This window comes from Scyliorhinus torazame, chromosome 7 (assembly GCF_047496885.1).
Source record: "Scyliorhinus torazame isolate Kashiwa2021f chromosome 7, sScyTor2.1, whole genome shotgun sequence".
In the NCBI taxonomy this organism is placed as follows: Eukaryota; Metazoa; Chordata; class Chondrichthyes; order Carcharhiniformes; family Scyliorhinidae; genus Scyliorhinus; species Scyliorhinus torazame.
In genome coordinates, this window is record NC_092713.1 from 110,538,646 (window position 1) to 110,559,882 (window position 21,237).

Genomic DNA, 21,237 nt, shown 5'->3' on the forward strand with positions numbered 1-21,237 from the left:
GATACCAGACTTCGATCAATTCTAACAAATGGATAGTTACAGCAAACTGGCCCCTAGAACAATAAAATTGAAAAGCCAAAATGTTGTGTTATGTTAAATTTATGAAGAAACCTTGGTTCGACCACACGAACACTGTGCACAGTTCTGGTCTCCATAATAAAACAATGATCGAGAAGCATTGGAGATAGTGCAAAACATGATAACAGAGATACTATAACCATCAGGAAAGGCTGCACACACGTTGGGGGTGATTCTCTGAGCCCCACGCCGGGCCGGAGAATAGTCGCAACCGTGCCACGACACACTGATGCCGGTGCGCGATTCTCTGAGGTGCGTAGAATTGGCGCCATTTGCGCCGGCGCGTTTGATACAGCGCCGGCCGCAGGCATCGGCGGGGCCGCCGATTCTCCGGCCCGGATGGGCCGAGCGGCCGCGCGGATGCGACAAGAGTTCCGCAATCGGGCCCACCAATCGGCGGGCCGGCCTCTCCTCCCCCGGGCCTACTTTCCTGCGTGGCCGGCCCCTGAACACCGACGCCATGTTAAGTTGGGGTTGGCGCGCTGAAGAAGTCCCCTATGCATGCGCAGGTTGGCGCGGTGCCCATTTGGCGCCGGGAAGGGAGGCTGGAGCGGCAGTGGCGTTCACGACGCCGCAACTACTTCATCCCCGTTTTGGAGAATCGCCCCCCTCTAGTCTCCTTTCCCGAGAAGGATGAGGATGTCCTGATAGAGTCTTTAAAATACTGAAGGAAATTGGGAGGATAAAAAGGTGGAGAAAATGTGTACGTTTAATGCAGAACCCAAAACTCGGGATCTGAAATAGAAGAAACTAACTAATAAATCCAGCAAGGAATTTAGGAGAAAATTCTTTACCCAGACAGTGATTACAATATGAGATTTGCTACCACATGGAGAGATTGAGGCAAAGAGCAGAGATGTATTTAACAGCTAGTGAGATAATTACAAGAGGGAAAAAGAAATAGGAGGATATGCCTTAGGGTGAGAGGAGGTTCATCTGCAGCATAATCACCAACATGAACCATTTGGGATGAATGTCTTACTTACGTGCTATAATTTCTACCTAATACTTGTATTTAATGTTTTATAATAAAGAAATGTTTTACATGCACATTTTTCCTGTTCTGTTCGTTAGTGTAATGGTGGCTGTCAAACTTGATGGTAGCCTCACATTATTAAATCCAACTTCTTTCCTTAGACCATACATCATAGAGAAAAATATATAAAGGGCAAGACTTTAATGACTGTTCCTTTGCAGCACAGAGCTTGAGCATTGCAGAAAAAAATATGCTGCTAGAGCATTTCACCTTGCACTCATCACGACAGACACAAGAATGTCAAATTTCTAAGGGAGATTAAATTATTCAAGCTCGCAATGTGGCTCCTTTACACCTGCTAGAAGCTATATATATTCATATGCAGAGAGAGAGAGTGCACAAAAAAGAGCAAGCGAGGGGGGCGGGTGAGGAATGGGGGGCGGGTGAGGAATGGGGGGCGGGTGAGGAATGGGGGCGGGCGAGAAAGGGGGGCGGGCGAGAAAGGGGGGCGGGCGAGAAAGGGGGGCGGGTGAGAAAGGGGGGCGGGTGAGAAAGGGGGGCGGGCGAGAAAGGGGGGCGGGCGAGAAAGAGGGGCGGGCGAGAAAGGGGGGCGGGCGAGAGGAACATAGGAATTGGGAGCAGAGTAGGCAATCCAGCTCTTCGAGCCTGCTCTGCCATTCAGTCAGATCATGGCTGATCTCTTCTTGGTCTCAAATTCACTTCCCCGCTTGTTGACCCTGTCCTTTCTTTTTACAAATTTAGAGTACCCAATTATTTTTTACAATTAAGGGGCAATTTAGTGTAGCCAATCCACCTAATCTGCACATCTTTGGGTTGTGGGGTTGAAACCCTTGCAGACAGGGGGAAATGTGCAAACTCCACACAGACAGTGACCCGGGGCTGGGATCGAACCCGCGTCCTCAGCGCCATAGTCAGCAGTGCTAACCACTGTGCCAGTGTGCTGCCCCATTGCCCATGTACCTTTAACCCGTTTTTTTTTGGGGGGGGGGGGGTTAAATCAAAAATATCTCTCTTTCTTGAAAACATTTAATGACTCAGATTCCACCGCACTATGGAGCAGTGATTCCACAAATTCACTACCCTCTGCGAGAAGTAGTTCCTCCTCATCTCAGTTCTATATCTACCGCCTCTCAACTTATATCCGTGACCTCTCATTTCAGATTTCCCCACAAGGGGAAACATTTGATCTACGTTTACTTTATCAATCCCATTTAGTATTTTATATACCTTGATCAGATCTCCTCTATCTTTCTAAACTCTAGCGAGTATAAGCCCAAACTGTTTAATCTCTCCTCATTCGTCAACTCTTTCATCCCCAGAATCAATCTGGTGAGCCTCCTGTGAACTGCCTCCAATGCCACCACATCTTTCCTCAAATCAGGAGACCAAAACTGGACACAATACTCCAGGTGTGGTCTCACCCAAATTCTGTATAATTATAACAACACTCTCTACTTTTATACTCCAGTCTTTTTGCAATAAACTCTAACATTCCATTTGCCTTTCTTATTACACCTGCATACAGATGTTCTGTGATTGGATGGCACGGTAGCACAGTGGTTATCACTGTTGCTTCACAGCATCAGGGACCTGGGTTCGATTCCCGGCTTGGGTTACTGTCTGTGGGGAGTCTGCACGTTCTCACCGTGTTTGCATGGGTTTTCTCTGGGTGCTCCAGTTTTCTTGCACAAGTCCTGAAAGATGTGCTTGTTGGGTGAATTGGATGTTCTGAATTCTCCCTCTGTGTATCTGAACAGGCGTTGGAGTGTGGCGACTAGGGGATTTTCATAGTAACTTCACTGCAGTGTTAACGTAAGCCTACTTGTGACAGTAATAAAGATTATTATTATTCATGAACAAATACACCCAGATCCCTCTGCCCAAACACATCTTGAATCTATTTTCACTTAGATAGTAATTTGCCTTTCTATTCTTGGGGCCAAAATGGATAATCTCACACTTATCTACATTAAACTTCATCTCCAAATTTTGGCCCAATCTCCTCGCCTATCTATATCCATCTATAAAATCTTTATCTCCTCTTCACTGTCTGCTTTCACACCTATTTTAGTATCATTGAAGACTGAGGACTGACAACTGCAGCACCCCGCTAGTTACAGTTCGCCAGCCAGAGAAGGACTCATTTATCCCCACCCTCTGCTTTGTCAGTCAGCCAATCCTCGATCCAATCTAGTATTCTACCCCCAAACCCCTGTGATCTCACCTCCTAGTTCAGTCTTTTATGCAACATCTGGAAGTCTAGATATACCACATCCACAGGTTCCCTATTATCCACCTTTCTGGTTACATCCTCAAAAGAACTCAAGCAAGTTTGTCAAGCATGACTTACCCCTCATAAAACCATGCTGACAATGGTGGATTGAGCTTCGTCTTTCCAAATGGTCAGTCATCTCCTACTTAATGATTGGTTCCAGAGAGAGCGCAAGAGCAAGCACGCGCGAGACCGAGCGAGCGAGGTGTTGCAACCTCTTGAATTCCTCATTCTCTTTGCTGCTTGACTTAAAGATATAGGTCTAGTAAGCTTCCACTGATCAAAAATGAAAACAACAAAAATAAAGAAAGGGAATCAACAGTAAGGACCCTTAAAGGACACTAGGGGGAATTTTAGCATGGCTAATCCACCTAGCCTGCACATCTTTGGACTGCGGGAGGAAACCAAAGCATCTGAAGGAATCCCATGCAGACACAGGGAGAACATGTAAACTTCACACAGACAGTCACCTATGGTCCAATCGTACCTTGGTCCCTGGCGCTGTGCAGGAGCAGTGCTGCCCACTGTGCCACCTGACTGTAAGATGAAAAACTTTGTCAGCCCATCTCTTAGCAATTTTAATAATTCCCAATTCGCTCTATTTAAGATCAGAAAAAAATGGACTGTAACGTCACATGTGCAAGTACTTTCAATACATGACCTATAATCTGGAGGCTCTAGACCCACTCCTCTGAAAGACTTGGGACAAATTATGCATCCGGTAGATTAGGTTGCTGTAACTATCCTTCTGTAAGAGTGTATCAAACTCTGGTTTCATGTCTTATAATTACATACTGGAGTTCCTTGATTTTTCTAACCAAGTTTTAATTGGTAATCATTGGAGCTGATTATCATGTCATGTTGATTTGTTCTCACTCGAGTCTGTGGCTTGCAGAACGCTAACCAGCCATTGTACATCTGTGAACCATATTTAATGTTTGTGCAATGTTGTAATGGACAGTTTGGCAGCACTGTAAGTCATACAGTTCATTTATTTGATTCCATCGGATTGGCTGGATTGTAGATGGTTACTGCGTAGAGACAATCTCACACAGCGTGTAAGGTATTGTTTGTAAGTGAAAAGGATTTTCGATAATGAGGACTTTCTGTGCAGCTGTGAAAAATGAGCCCATTCTGGCTTGCCCCCCTGATGTGGCCTGGCACGTGAAGTTTGTGCGGCATTGATTGATTTTTAGCTTTACAACACATTCCACCATTTTCCCAACCATTGTTGATCAACCTATTTTTTATTTCCATCAGCCATAAATAGTTAGGATGTCACTCATTTTTTCTTCTAGGCTTATAAATTAGCCAATTTGACTTTTGTTTGAAATTCACTATAATTCCTGTACCTGGCAAGACACCAGTTGGCATCACTATGATAGCTGTTAAAAGTGGATGTGGGCTTTTAGCTCTTCCAATTTTAAATGTATGAAAAGGAGTAGATGGAAATGACTGGCACATGCAAAGTAGAAGTGTACTTTGAAGTCCCTTTGAAGCGGGGCCGAGAAGATGAGGGGCCCTGAGGAAGAGGCATATATACTTGAAATGTTAATTCTCTATCTCTCTCCACAGATACTGCCAGACCTGCTGAGATTTTCCAGCCTTTTCTGTTTTTATTTCAGATTTTCACCATCTGTCCAGTATTTTGCTTTCATACCTCTTTGATATGGTTTTTGGGGAATCAATAGGTGGAATTTTGAATCTGTAGTTTTCTTGGAAAGAAGTGTTGTAGCTGTCATAATATACACCAGTATATCATGGTGCAGACACACATTGATGGACACACAGTGGGACCAATCAACATACACAACACCGCAGCCAATCACCAGTGAGAACACACACACTATAAAGACAGGGGGCATCAGAGATCCCGCTCATTTGAGTAGCAGCTAGCTAGGAGCACAGAGCTCACAGCCTGCAACACAGACATTCACCATGTGCTAAGTGCATCAACTGGTTAGGACAAGACAAAGGTCTTTAGTTAAAGCTAGTATCGTATTTACCCACAGTTCAAGTATGTTTAAATAGTTAACCTTTTAATAAAAGAGTGTTGCACTACTTCAAGTGTTGGTGACCTGTATGTGATCCAGAACACCCAACACATCAGTAGCTATGAAAGCAAATAAGTGACTAAATGGCAGAGGCAAAATACAATGTACCCTATTTTAACTAAAGTGTTTGGATTTACAACATTTTAAAGTAAGAGATCAGGATTAATGACGTGTCGTAAATTAACATTGTTATAGGTGTTTCACTGAATAACACTGAGCATTCAGAAAGGGCATCATAGGTATTGTCACGTACCCACTAGTGACTCAGACAGTTTCCAGTTATGCAGGCCACACATCAGCAGGCCACTTGGAGCTGACAAAGTTGCAGCGGAGGAGAGGAGTTAAATTGTCATTAATTGGCCACTTAAAGGTGCCGAGCCAGAGGCAGGGCGGGAAGATCGCCCATGGGCACCCCCCCCGCGCCATGAAATCACTTCTGGTGGAGGCAGAAATGTGTCATATATTGCTTCCAATGCAACCCACACATTTTCAGGCCCTCCTGCTTCTTTACTCACTTCTAGCAGGGGGGGCAGAAGATTCCACCATATGTAAAAGTGGATGTGGGGTGGGGGCGTCTCTCGGACGTGGGGGCATTCTGGTGGGGGAGTTGGGTCAAATGTGTTCTGTGGTGAGGGTGGGCGGCTGAGGGTGACCCAGCAATTCCCCAATTCCCGTGGTCGGGGGGTGGGGGGGGGGGGGGGCAGAATTGCGTTGCTGGGGGGAGGGGCCAGCACCCTGACCTCTCTATCGGGCCGGCTGCTCAAAATGGGGCCCAACAGCGGGATTACAATGCAACCCCCGTGCATAAATCTGCATGGTAAAGGACACTGAATCACCTCTGTGCGCCACTCCCAGCGCCATGCAAACCAGAGGCCATTGAGCTCCGGCGGAAGAACAGGGTCTCCAAAACGGAAAATCCTGCCCTTTGTGTCTTATCCTGCACCTGTCCCATGATGAAGGAAACGGATTCCAATGCATTACAACCTGAGCAAATCAGCATTTCTTGAACTTAGATTTTTTTTTACACAATATAAAGACATTAGGGGTGAAATTGGTCTATGTCAACTTGTGAAAGCCAGGTTCAGAGAATGGTCAATGAATATTTCATCATACATGATCCTCTTTCCATGGTGCTTCACAGAACGATAGATCACACTTTCAGTGCCACTTTTATTTGGTTTGAAATTAAATATATTGGCAATATTTTCCAAGACAATGAAAAATAAAGTTGCCCTGGTGAAGAATTGGCTACCGATTTGCTGCAAGCCCATTTTGCTGGGTTGGCATCAACCAATTTCATCCCCATTTATCTTTTAAATGGAAGTGACATGTTTTTCTGTGTCCTGCTCACCAAGAGACCATCTATTCAGACTTTTCAACATTTTAAACCTTTCTGTCAGAAACCTATTCATATGGTTATTTTCTTCTGACCATTCTTGAATGCCATTTGTGTACTGAAAGCTTACAATGGTTTCTATAAGGAGTTCTTACACCACAGTGGGTCTCCTTAATACTAATTACATGCTGGCCCACACTTAACCTTTCCAGGCAGGGTGGCACCAAATACATCCTCCCTGAAAATGTGCAGTCACAACCCTTTCATCGCCAAATGGCAAATGCCTTGCAGCACAATTGAACAAAACTACAATAACCACATGCTTCTCAGCAGAGTGCACTAGCACATCGTGTCATTATGGCTGTCTTCCACTGCCTTTACAGGAGGGCCTTTTTATCTCTCCACACTCATAATGTGCCTAATTGCCGTGTCTTGTTATTTGACTGACCTCAAAAGAGTAATTAATTACAAACTTCAAGGGTATAACCATGGTTATGGGGGAGGGGTGGGGAAAGGAAAAACTAACAGTAAAGCAGCAAAACGATATAGGGCATAGCAACATTACCTACTCTTGTACATGTCCTTGGTATCACCTTTTAGAGAGTAAAATGCAATTCACGACAAAGGACATTAAAAAAATCTCACCGATACGTAAGAAGTGCAGAAATGATTTTGCAAGTAAATGAATTTGAAGTAAATGCTGCAATATCACATTAGATTAGGAACACTTAATTTAAAAATAGAGTTAAATTAATTAGGTTTGATTTATATTATTCCATTTATGCCAATTGAAACTATCAAAAGCTGGAGATTTTCACCAGGCTGTGGAGAATTTAATTCGGAATTACATGTTTCATATCGTGACCTCAATATCGTGACCTCTGATCAAATACAGAGGTTGACATTGTCAACTATGGTACTGGGACATTTGTTCAGTTTTTAATTTGTTGTGCTTATAAAATACAAGGTAGCAGGGTCATTTGAGGTCCTTGCCCTTTTGTGAGTCTGCCAGTGGGGGTCCCATGCTCAGGTTTAGGAGCCATGGTCAACGGTGGGACCAGAACATTTTCGGTGATTATGATGAATGAGCTAGAACCTAGAGGGACAATGGCTTCTTAAAAGCAAAAGATCCTTTGGGATCTGTGTTTCCTTTATGCTCCTTTGTCAGTCTGTCCCAAGTCATATTGTTCATTGCTCAGTGAAGATGAAAACAGGAGGCTCTAACAAGTGAAGAGAATAGTGCAAGACTGTGAAGTGTGGGGAAATGAGCAGAACGTGCCTTTGAGTACAAAGCTAGAAAATGGGGACGAGAACATCAAGTTTTGATAGTTAACTTACATTCAGCAATCCAGTTGTGAAAAGCCAAACATTGCAGTAAAAGTGTGCAACAATGGTATCTACAGGTCTCCCGTAATGAAGCCTGATCTTTTACAAATGAAAAGCGTTTTTTTAATTAAAATACATTAATTGTAGTATTTCCCAATATACAGTTCTTGCTCACAGAGGTAGCAAAACTGAAGTAAACTGGCCAAATTGACAAAGTCTGAGACCTGGAACGACCAAGTCAAAAAGAACTCCTCTTAACGATTAACTTCAGCTTAGCAAGCAAGCTTGCTTTAGTTTTTCTGTTGGCTGCGTGACACCCCTGCACTAGAAGCCAAAGGCACCAGAGTAATACAAGAGCTGAACATTCTGGTTTCAATCATGAATTAGCACCATGCTGTGTGTTACTTTGTTTCAGGAAATCATGTGCTCTATTGTCATAACAGCAAAAGCTTTACTCAACTCTACTGAGTGGATATTTTGTAACCATAATCATCTGCTCGCTTTCAAATCAGAATAAAGAAGAATGGATCAATGAATTTTTAGACAAGAAATACTCTTTTGCAAAAAGAATAATCAATTTACATTCCAGAACCTTTTCGGGGTGCTGCAATATTGTGTATTCAATCACGTGCCTGGTTACACAGCAGGGTGACTGGCAGCTAGACCAGAATGACTACATATTCTAACCATGCACACAAACGCAAGTTAAAGCTGTTGCTCTTACACGTTCTTATTCATGCAGAGTTGCTCAGAGGTTGGGACAGATTTTAACAGCTCGGCTCCTTCCTGCCTGCGACAGTAACAATGTATGCGATGAACGATGAGAGTCCAGAGCCCTGTGTAGCTATTGCAGTGTCTCTCAGCCCTACACTGCTATTGTAGATGGCGCTGCAAGGATCCAACATCACTATGCCACATAGCACTTCCATGGTCCACAACAGTGTTATGGTACATTAAATTCCTGGGCCGAGCACTGTTGCAGCACATGGAAATTCGAAGGTCCAGGAATTTTATGGCAAGTAGATTTCAGGGTTGCTTCAGGGAGTGTAGGGGGAGTAGATTGTAGCAAGACTGACCACGTAATTTTCCCACATAACCCCACCCGTAGGAGTTAACTGGTGAACACTTAGCTCCAGAGTGTCCTCACACTTGGATCACCAGGAACAAGCTACATTGGACTAGAAAAGGAAACACAGAGCATAAAATGCTTATAAGAGAAACACTTTGACCTTGCATGCACAAGTTTGTGTATTCAAATTTTATGTGGGAAAAGTTGATACAACTCACTTCAGATTACATATAACAGAATGACCAGTAATTGACATTGAACTCTTCCATAAATTGGCACCCCTAGCCAAGTTGTTTCAGTACAGCTACAACACTGGCATCTACCTGGCAATGTGGAAATTGCCCAGGTTTGTGCTAGGAATCTTGCAGTGAGTAACTCTCCTCCCGATTCCCCAAAGCCTGTCCAGCATCTACAAGGCATCTACATGGCACAAGTCAGGAGTGTGATGGAATACTTGCCTTGATGAATGAAGCACTCAATAAGCATGACACCATCCTGAACAAAGCAGCCTTCTTGATTGGCACCTCATTCACAACATTCACTCCTTCCACCATCGAAGCGTAGTGCAGAAGTGCATACCAGCTGCAAGATGCACTGTAGGAACCCACCAAGGCTCCTTAGGCAGCACCTTCCAAACCCATGACCACTATTATCTAGAAGGAGCAGGGCAGCAGACACATGGGAGTACCATAATGGAAGTTCCCCTCCAAGTCACTCACCAACCTGATTTAGAAATATAGCACTGTCCCTTCACCATCGCGAGGTCAAAATCCAGGAACTTCCTTCCTAAGAGCACTGTGGGTGTACTTACATCAGATGGATTACAGCGGTTCAAGAAGGCAACTCACCACCACCTTAGTGAGCAAAATTAGAGATGAGCAATAAATGCTTGCCGAGCCAGTGATGCATCACATGAAGGAATAAAACAGGGGGGAAAAAAATCCAGTTTTTTTAATCAACATCATATTCTGTTTGGTACATAAAGTTAACCTTGATGACATTGAAAGTTCCGCCCATTACAAGGCCACATAGAAACTCACAAAATTAGCAGAGTCAAAGCATGTCTTTGTGCTGCCATATTTCCTCAGGACATTCTGCTGGTTTCTTGTTGAAGTTAGGGTGTGAGGGTGAAATGTAGAATCATAGAATTTTGTCTGTCTTCAGAGAACTTTGAACATCTTATTTTCATAAATATTTACCTTAATGGTCCACAGTCCTGGTTCTGGATCTTTTACATTAACCACCCTGGCAGAGTTTGCAATGTGTAAGAGCTCATTAAGACCAGATCCCTTCTTTATCAACTTTCCTGAAAGTCAAAAGAAAAGACATTTTTAATCATAACCTGCCACTGCTGCAAAATTGCATTAAAAACAAAATTCTCTGCAAGGTTTTTTTCAAAAATGCCAGCTTTTTGTAAAAACAAAAGTTATATTTTTTAAAATTCGCCCCAATCTGGAAAAGTTTTGCTTGGGTAGTACATTCAATGGGTGAAACTTTAACTCATCCAAAATCCATTCATTGGCACAGAGTTAAATTTGGCCCAATGAGTTCTTCTCTGGTCTTTTGCCACTCAGCTGAGCAAGGCCAACATTATTCTGGCTCTCAAAATTCAAACAAAGGCCCAGGACCAGTCAGGTCACCACGGGCTCTTGAGTTTGAAGGTTAGCCAAGGCTGGGATTTGATTTTGCCACTTCTTTGGTTCGAAGACCATCACAATACTACCACGACTGTCAGACTGTTCCCATAGTTACCGGCTTGAAGATGCAAGACCTACCCCACTTAGCAGAGTTACAAAGTTCAGTAGCCTGCCAAATGTAGAGCAACATCAGTGTAACCTATGACAAACCTTACAAGTCACCTAAGGAAAACAGAGGCAGAGAACTGGGTTTCATTTTAAATCTGAAATTAAGTAGTTGAGTAATTAACTTTCTTAATTTAAAATAGGCAGATGTTTTGAATGTTAGTTACAAAAACCATGACCTCGCAATTGAATTGCCCCCGAATTTGGGTACAGCTTCAAAGTAGTGCCTTATGAGGTCAGTCTCACTGTCTTATTGTTGCCAAGTTAGGGAAACCAGTCCCAGGAGCTCAGACACTTACTGAGGTTATAATGAGTGTCTAGGAAGCAGGGTTGAGTCAATTGGGAGGGAGATGAATTGTGAACTACAGTGGCTCACATATTAATGTGCAGCCTTTACTAATAAGACAGTTGACGCAGAATATTGGGCCATCAGATGGCCACTTTAATAATAATAATCATAATAATAAACTTTATTGTCACAAGTAGGCTTACATTAACACTGCAATGAAGTTACTGTGAAAAAGCCCCAGTCGCCACATTCTGGCGCCTGTTCGGGTACACAGAGGGAGAATTCAGGATGTACAAATTACGTAACAGCACGTCTTTCGGGACTTGCGGGAGGAAACCGGAGCACCCCGAGGAAACCCACGCACACATGGGGAGAATGTGCAGACTCTGCACAGACAGTGACCCAAGCCGGGAATCGAACCTGGGACCCTGGTGCTGTGAAGCAACAGTTCTAACCACTGTGCTACCATGCAAACAGGTGGCAGAGTAATTCAGTTTCTGGGTCGAAAGGTTTAAGGCTAACAAGAAGAGGCAGTAGTTAATATATACTTAATCGTTAACACTGTAAATAGAAATAATTGCTGAGGCAGTACAGGACACATATACCTAATGTCCAAGAAATGGGTAAAATATATCTTCACATATATGAATATACATATAAATATAAAATATGACATCTTCACATATGAATATGTAGATATGTATTATCTACAAAATATGATATCTCCAAAATGTTTTCTCAACTCAGGAGTAGAAAGTGGAATTTCTGGTGGGAGTCATGTGGCAGGGAGCAGGCTGACAGCAACATGTCCAGCCTACTGCAGCATGAGGCCTGGTGAGATTATAACCCCCAGGCAACATCTGTGTCAGTGTTGTCAGTCTCCCACCTGAACCCAGCATGGAGTAATAGCTGGCCAGTGGTGAAAGAGCAGGTTTTGAGCTGCAGGGGGAGGGAACTAAAATTTACTTGCAGGGAATGTAGGAGGTTCCTCAGAAAATAGTCCAAAATATGATTATTTGTTTTTTCCTTGAGCGACCTTGAGGAACACAAGTGCTCTTCCTGGACACAAAATGTACAAGCGCACTGCATTCCTGCACCCGGTCCTGGGATCATCTTCCTCCCCCCCCCCATCCACAGTTTACTGACTGTAGCTCAGCTCGACATCTTGTTGACGGCTTGTGAATGAAGCCTGGGCCTGGGCCCCAGAATGGTTCAGGCCTCATGCCAACAAACTTGTTAGCACTGAATATGCTCCACCTGTCAACCAACCATAATCCCACTGAAATTAAAAGGAACTTTCGTTATCTGATTAATACGGAGCTAGAGTGGATGCAATAGCTTGGATTCAACAGCAAGTCATCCCTGACACCATAACCAGAATGGAGTGCCACTTCCACTTTTCCCCCCAAAATATTACAATGATTATAGTGGTGTGCATGCAAAATGTATGCAATTTAATGGTGGGGGACGTTTTTCATTACTGGTAATGTTGCATCTACATACTGCCTATTAATGAGCCTCCTGCTCAAACAGGGAGTCTGTGCATTAATGCCAGGATGCCCCACTGTTTGAGAGTACCATATTCTTTGAAAAGATGGGCGAGTGACCGCCAAAGCAGACCAGATCCTCAGTTCAGCAATACCTCTCTGCATGTTCTTCTCCAGGTCATTAGGGAAAGGATGGCAATAATAGGGTCACATACTGAACCTAGGTCCAGTGCAGGAAACAGGTCAATGACCTGCTTCAAACCCAAAGGGTAATGTCAGTGCCGCATCTGCAACTTGTGTGACTATCAATAATTTATATATATGAGTGAGCACTGCTATCTCATAGCGCCAGAGACCCGGATTCAATTCTTGTGTTGGTGACTTGCGGAGTTTTCTTTCTCCCCGTGTCTGTGTGGGTTTCCTCCGGGTGCTCCGGTTTACTCCCACAGTCCAAAGATGTACAGGTTAGGTGGATTAGTCATGCTAAATTGTTCTTAGTGTCCAAAAAGGTTAGGTTAGTTTATTGGGTTATGGGGATAGGGTGGAGGTGAGAGCTTGGAGGTGTGAGCTTAGGTAGGGTGTTCTTTCCAAGGGCCGGTGCAGACTCGATGGGCCGAATGGCCTCCTTCTGCACTGTAAATTCTACGATCTATGATCTAAAATATCAGGTTATAAACAAACAAACAAACAGTTTGTGCTTTTGGTTCCATGATAGAATAGAGTTGGGGTCTAATGAATGGCTAATCAGCATTTCTAACTTGATCAAAGGCCCATGTGACGCACATTGCGATGGTGATAGTATTTCAGAGGTGAAGGGTGCACAGGGTATGATATCAGGTTACAGGCTTTCTGAAAATATACACAGTTTGGGTAGTCTGCCAGGATCCAGGAAAGAGATGGGAGCTGGCATTTGGATTGGAAAGACCAGGATTCTCTGACCCCACGCCGGGTTGGAGAATCGGTAGTGGGCCGCGCGAATCGCGCCACACCGCCGGCACGATATTCTCCACAGAGCGGAGAATCGGCGCCATTGGCGCCGGCCTGGTTGGCACGGCACCGGTCACGGGCCGCTCTACGCTGGCCTGCCGATTCGCTGGCCAGGATCGGCCGAGCTGCCGTAAGAAAAAGACCGGGTCCCGCCATTCTAACCTGACATGAGCCGGCGGAACCTCGGCATTGAAAGATTGGGGTGGGGCCTCCGATGTGGCTTGGCCCGCGATTGGGGCCCACCGACCGGCCTCTCTAGCTGGGGGCCTCCTTTACTACGCGCCGACCCCTGTAGCCCTGCACCATGTTGCTTTGGGGCCAGCGCGTTGAAGGAGGCCACTGCGCATGCATGCGTTGGCGCCGCTGCACATGTCTGAGTTGGTGCTAGTGCAACTGCGCATGTCTGCGGTGGTGCCGGCACAACTGCGCATGCGTGGATCCCGCGGCACACAGTTCACGCCGGGATCGGCAGCTGGAGCAACGCATACCGCTCCAGTGCCATGCTGGCCCCCTGTAGCGGCCTGAATTACTCTTGGCCGTGGCCCGTTCACGCCATCGTAAAATGCGACAGTGTTTACGACGGCGTGGACACTCTGCCGCGGGATGGGAGAATCCCGCCCCATATTTGTGAGGCAGTGAAATGTGGCTCGAACATTCATCTAGCTTGTACTAGAGGAAAAATCTGCAGGGAAAAACTTCATTATGAAAGACAGTTCTGAGATTAAACAATACAAGGCTGAGCAAGGAAAAGAGAAGTAAGCCTATGGGAGCTAATCACTTTCAACAAGTTACAGGTAAATTGCATGTGTACTTAAAGGACAGTATAAATTATATCTGTGAAGCCTTTCTTTGGTTGTGCTAGAAGTAAAAAGGACAAAGTTCTGTTCTGTGGTTTCAAATATAAGTTGCCTATAAATATGTTGTTTAGTCAACAGAGCTTTTGTAGTAGTAAAGATCTTTCAAATGTACATTTCTAGTTGTGTTATCCTTTTAGTTATTAACTAAGTTCAAATTCATTTTTAAAAGTTATCAGCCTCTACAGAGATTGTAACAGTAATGAGGTAAGCCAAGTGCAAAATTTGTCCAGAGGAGCACTAAATGGCAACAAGCGGAATCATTATCAGCATCTGCGTATGAAATAATTGATATGAAATTGTTGAATTTGATGTAAAATGCCTAATCAAAAGATGAGGTACTAATACTCGAGATGGCATTGAACTGCATTGAAACAGTGTCGGAGGCGGAAGACAGAGAGCGGATTGGGAGCAGGATGGAGGATTGAACACACAACCGACTGGAAACTCAGGGTCACACTTGCAGACTAAACAGAGATGTTGAACAAAGCAATCACTCAATTAGTGTTTTGCATTCCCAGAGTTGAGGGAACCACATCGTGAATTGTGAATACAGTACACTAAACTGAAAGCGGTAAGGATCCTACTTTCAATCCCGGTCTGTCCCTTATTTCTCCTTTTAAATTCTGTTTTCTGCTATTTCAATTTTTGTACCTGGACAATTAATGGGACCTATAACTTTATGGCTGAAAGGTTTGTTCAGACAATGAAGCATTCATTGAAGGTAACTTGTGAGCAAGGATCATTGTCTAAACGACTGAGCCAATTCCTGATTTATATACAGGAATACAGCACATTTGACTACCTAAAGTTCTCTGGCATTACTTATGATAAAACATCAGTTATGCGTAGCGTTTGACTTGTTGTAGCTTCCTGAGACGAGAGAGATTGTCAAGACGGAACAGCAAAGTCAGGTTTTGCGATGGGGGAAACAGGACTAAATGCTGTGTTTTTCAGAAAGGTCAGGAAGTGTTGGCAAAGAACTACACTACCAGCAAGATGTGTATACCTGCCATTATTTTGGCACAGTCTACTACACCATTCACACTTGGGATGATGTAGTGTGGAGAAGCGCTGATCAACTTTTAGCAACTAGAACTGGTTTTCCAGAGTCGGAGTCAGCCGAGAGTCCACAATCAACTGCCAAACGAAGACCTAGACATTCCTGAGAACCTGGCAATACCAGAAACAACTGTGGAAGACAGTACCCCAGTGAGGACACTTCAACATCAAGTCAACCTGCCAACGCAACGTTGACTCTGGTGTTTTTATTCGCGTTTGTCCATTGTTGCCTCAACCAGAGGTTACTGTCAACATGAAAAAGCAGATGCCTGAAGTTCGCTGACAAACACATAGGAATCGACATCCTCCAAAATGCCTAACTTATTGACTATTGTGTTTGTTAATTGTACATGTTGTAAATTTTGATTATTTGCATTATATTGTGTTTCATTGCAGGAATCTCTGATGTAAGGGGGGGTACCGTAAGAGGTCAGGTGAATGACCTGATGAAGGAGCTGCACTCCGAAAGCTAGTGATTCAAAACAAACCTGCTGGACTTTAACTGTTGCAAGACTTCTTACTGTGCCCACCCCAGTCCAATGCCGGCATCTCCGTGTAAGCGAGGTAGAAAATGCTATGTAGTCATGTTGTTCCTAGTGAGAACGGGGTCATTTTAAGAGTTTAATCACATGATGTACAGATGACATCATCAGCCATTTGGGTGGGCTAACAGTCAGTCGACACTAACAGCCTGTGTTCACAACACCTTCCTAACAAAGCTCGTTTTGTGTTTGGAACCTTCATGGTCTGCAAGCTTCTCTTTTAAAATACTACAACATGTGTTTCATGTGATCTCCTGGACTGATTTTTATTACCTGCGGGGGTGGGGAGGTATCACACAATACTTGTTCTCTTAGTGACCTTGGGCGTTTTCTGCTTATTTGCCTCTCCCAGATGATTACATGCCTAAAGGGGCGGGGCCAGGGTAGTGGGGGAGGGGGGGGGGGGGGGGACAGCAGGAGGTGGGAAAGTTGGAGTTTCAGGGTGGGGCAGGAGGACAAAGTGTTTACCTGTGATGGTTCAGACATCTGAACCATTATGGGGCTGGTTTAGCACAGTGGGCAAAAAGCTGGCTTGCAATGCAGAACAATGCCAGCAGCGCGGGTTCAATTCCCGTACTGGCCTCCCCGAACAGGCGCCGGAATGTGGAGACGAGGGGCTTTTTACAGTAAAAGTATTGAAGACTACTGGTGACAATAAGTGATTATTATATTATCAAGCATTTCCTGACTGCCATTTTTGTTCATGAGCGTTATGGCCCGTAACTTCTTCAGAGTGGCAATCTCCGGCGGATTGCCACTCACAATGGCCTTAACCACGCTGTAATTCCAAAGCATCTGTCTTGCCCAACCTTCCTCACTCAGGCTGGGTGCGACAGAAGCAGCAAAGCGCATCCCCGGCTGCACTGGCATGGAGTAACTTGGGAGTAGAGAGGTAAGAAACTTCTCCTCGTTAGGTTACTAGCTACCGTGAAAGAGCTGTGTAAAGGGACGATTAAAGGTAAGCGGTTCAGACAATGGTCTTGGAGGGTGGTGTACCCTGGGAGGTCATGTGTGTGTGTGTGTGTGTGTGGGGGGGGGGGGGGGGGCAGTATCCTTCGCAAGGCTCAGTCTGCGATTTTAAATAGCTACTCTGTAATTAGAAGTGTTTTTTGCCTCTAACTCTTTCAGGGTAACTATCAGGGTAAAACTGGCAAAACCATCCATATGTCAACGATTAAATCACTTCTGTCAGATGGTTCCCAGCCCAGCGCAATTGTCCAGAGGAAGTTCACACGTCTGGGTAATTGGCAGGTTAACCCTTCCATGGCAACGTCTTACAGGGATTCCCCAACGAATCATTGGGATACCACTTTAATGCAATGCTGGGGAACCAGGAAGTCTAAATAAAAGGTTTGCTTGATCTGCCTTCAGAGAGATTGAAGAAATGTAAGTGTGAACAACACAAGTGTCCAGGAATGGCTGAATTTGGGGTGTTTGTTAAGGTAATGTGGGTGTGTGGTGAATGTATTGCTACTACAATTCACCACTATATTGTATTATGTTGATGCCCTTGTGGGCTCTGCCTGTGGCTCCGCCCCCTCGGGGGTGGTATATAAATCTGCAGCCTGTAGGCGGCACTCAGTACAGAGCAGTCGCAGGCAGGCACAGATCTAGCTTATTAAAACCACTGTTCACTTCTACTCATCGTCTCGTGTGAATTGATGGTCGCATCAATTTAATAAACTAGATCTGTGCCTGCCTGCGACTGCTTTGTACTAATCGAAGACGCGACCATGTACGCAGACGCGGTCGCGATCCTGAAAAGACATTACGTGAGGCCGGTGAACGAAGTATTCGCGCGGCATCTCCTCACCACACGTCGTCAACGCCCCGGAGAATCGCTGGGGGAATATCTACGCGACCTGAAGGTACTCGTCGAAACTGTAACTACAAGGACGTCACGGCCTCGCAGCACATGGAACTCGCCATCCGGGACACCTATGAGGCTGGAGTCCGATTCAACTATGTCAGACTGCGCCTGCTCGAAAAGGGCGCCCTCGACCTAGAAGAGACGGTAAAACTATCCACCTCATTAGAGGTAGCCTTCCAGAGCCTAAATGCTTTCCCCTCCGACCACGCGATTTCCTCATGGGCGGCGAAGGCGTGACCATTACCCGACCCGAAGGTGACCCAGGCGTGTGCCGCGCGGCTGCCCGCCCAACCCGGGGGGCCACCTTGCTATTTCTGCGGTCAGAACCAGCAGCCCAGGCAGCATTGCCCAGCTCGGAATGCAACCTGCAGCGACTGCGGCAAGAAAGGACATTTTGCCAAAGTCTGCTTGGCCCAACCCAAAGTTCCAAAATCACAGGCCTGACCCACAGACTCACAGGCCTGCAGACCCCGCAGTGTGGCTGCGTGCCTGCCGGTACCGCCCCCTTCTGACGTGTCATCCGCCTTGTGCTATCCGTGGGGTCAGCCATCTTTAACTCTACCCGACACGTGCGACTAATGGGGGCTGCCATCTTGGCCACCATCTTCAACGCCGCCCGACACGTGCGACCGACGTGGGCCACCATCTTGGGACCACCCCGCTACTACCGACCATGCCAGCTACCCGCAGCTTGGCCAGTCTCGACCAGTCACGGCCCAAGCACCTCAAGGACTCCATGATGATCGTCCGGGTCAATGGGCACGAAATGCCCTGTCAGTTTGACTCTGGGAGTACGGAGAGTTTCATAAATCCGGACATGGTAAGCCGCTGTTCCCTCCAGATTCCCCCGCATCCCAAACAATCTCCCTTGCTTCCGGGTCATATTCAGTGCAGATCCGGGGGTATTGTGTCGCGAACCTCGTGATACAGGGCGCCGAGTACGCCAATTTTAAACTCTATGTCCTCCCCATCTCTGCGCTCCTCTCTTGTTAGGACTGGATTTCCAGTGCAACCTCAGAAGCCTGACCCTGAAGTTCAGCGGACCCCTACCCGCTCTCACCGTATGTAGCCTCGCGACCCTTAAGGTCGCCCCTCCCTCGCTCTTCGCGAACCTCACCTCCGACTGTAAACCCGTCGCCACCAGGAGCAGGCGGTACAGTGCCCAGGACAGGACTTTTATCAAGTCGGAGGTCCAGCGGCTCTTGAGGGAGGGGATCATCGAGGCCTGTATTAGCCCCTGGAGAGCCCAAGTGGTGGTCATCAGGATCGGGGAAAAGAAACGGATGGTTGTATACTACAGCCAGACCATAAATCGGTACACGCAACTCGATGCGTACCCCTTTCCCTGTATAGCGGACATGGCTAATCAGATTGCACACTACCGGGTTTTCTCCACGGTAGATTTGAAGTCTGCATACCATCAGCTTCCGATCTGCCCGGAAGATCGCCACTGCACGGCCTTTGAGGCAGAGGGCCGCCTCTTCCACTTCCTCAGGGCCCCCTTCGGCGTCACCAATGGGGTCTCGGTCTTCCAAAGAACGATGGACCAAATAGTTGACCAGCATGGGCTGTGGGCCACGTTCCTGTACTTGGATAACATCACCATCTGCGGCCATGATCAGCAGGACCATGACGTAACCTTCAGAAGTTCCTCCAAACCGCCCAAGCCCTCAATCTCACCTACAACAAGGAGAAATGCGTTTTCCGCACAACCCGACTAGCTATCCTCAGCTATGCCGTGGAAAACGGAGTCCTAGGGCCCGACCCCGACCGCATGCGCCCCCTCCTGCAACTCCCCCTTCCCCACTGCCCCAAGGCCCTGAAAAGATGCCTGGGGTTCTTTTCATATTATGCCCAGTGGGTCCCCAACTATGCGGACAAAGCCCGTCCACTTCTCAAAGCCACCATCTTTCCCCTGACGACTGAGGCCCGCCTGGCCGTCAGCTGCATCAAGGCAGACATTACCAAGGCCGCGGTGGACGAGTCCATCCCCTTCCAGGTGGAGAGCGACGCGTCAGATGTCGCCCTGGCCGCTACCCTTAACCAGGCAGGCAGGCCCATGGCCTTCTTTTCCCGTAACCTCAACGCCTCCGAGATTCGACACTCCTCTGTCGAAAAGGAAGCTCAAGCCATTGTGGAAGCTGTGCGGCATTGGAGGCACTACCTGGCCGGTAGGAGGTTCACCCTCGTCACCAACCAACGGTGGGTAGCATTTATGTTCAACAACACACAGCGGGGCAAGATCAAGAATGATAAAATCTTGAGGTGCAGAATCGAACACTACACCTATAATTACGATAGTGTGTATTGTCCTGGGAAGCTCAATGAGCCCCCAGATGCCCTGTCCCGCGGCACATGCGCCAGCGCGCAGGATGACCGACTTCGGGCCATCCACAATAACCTTTGTCACCCGGGGGTCACCCGGCTTCTCCACCTCATCAAGGCCCGCAACCTGCCCTACTCCACCGAGGAGGTCAGGACCATGACCAGGGATTGCCAAGTCGGCGCGGAGTGCAAGCCGCACTTCTATCGGCCAGACAAGGCCCACCTGGTGAAGGCATCCCGCCCCTTTGAACGCCTCAGCGTCGATTTCAAAGGGCCCCTCCCCTTCACTGACCACAACGTGTATTTTCTCAACGTCGTTGACGAGCACTCCAGTTTCCCCTTTGGCATCCCATGCCCCGACATGACTGCGGCCACTGTCATTAAGGCCCTGCACAGCATTTACACCCTGTTCGTTTTCCCCACTTACGTCCACAGTGACCGGGGCTCCTCGTTTATGAGCGATGAGGTGTGTCAGTACATGCTCGGTAAGGGCATTGCCTCGAGCAGGACTACCAGCTACAACCCCCGGGGAAACTGACAGGTGGAGAGGGAGAACGCGACAGTATGGAAGGCCGTCCTTCTGGCCCTATGGTCTAGAAATCTCCCGGTTTCCCGCTGGCAGGAGGTCCTCCCCGACACGCTCCACTCCATTCGGTCGCTCCCCTGCACAGCCAAGAACGAGACCCCTCACGACCGTCTATTTGTCTTCTCCAGGAAATCCACCTCCAGGGTCTCGCTTCCGTCCTGGCTGACAACACCGGGACCCGTCCTCCTCCGGAAGCACGTGAGGAGCCATAAGTCCGACCCCCTGGTCGAGAGGGTCCAGCTCCTACATGCCAACCCTCAGTATGCCTACGTGGCGCACCGCGACGGCCGACAAGATACAG

The 21,237-nt window shown here is 46.7% G+C and overlaps 1 protein-coding gene across 2 annotated transcripts in view; it reads right to left on the reverse strand.

Moving 5' to 3' along the window:
• The window catches only part of hmcn1 (hemicentin 1), an 838,180-nt gene that overhangs the window by 623,849 nt on the left and 193,094 nt on the right, over positions 1 to 21,237 (reverse strand). For both annotated transcript variants that reach the window (XM_072511251.1, XM_072511250.1), the window contains exon 6: positions 10,332 to 10,438. In XM_072511251.1, the coding sequence (XP_072367352.1) occupies positions 10,332 to 10,438 (107 nt within the window). The remainder of the gene's footprint in view (positions 1 to 10,331; positions 10,439 to 21,237) is intronic.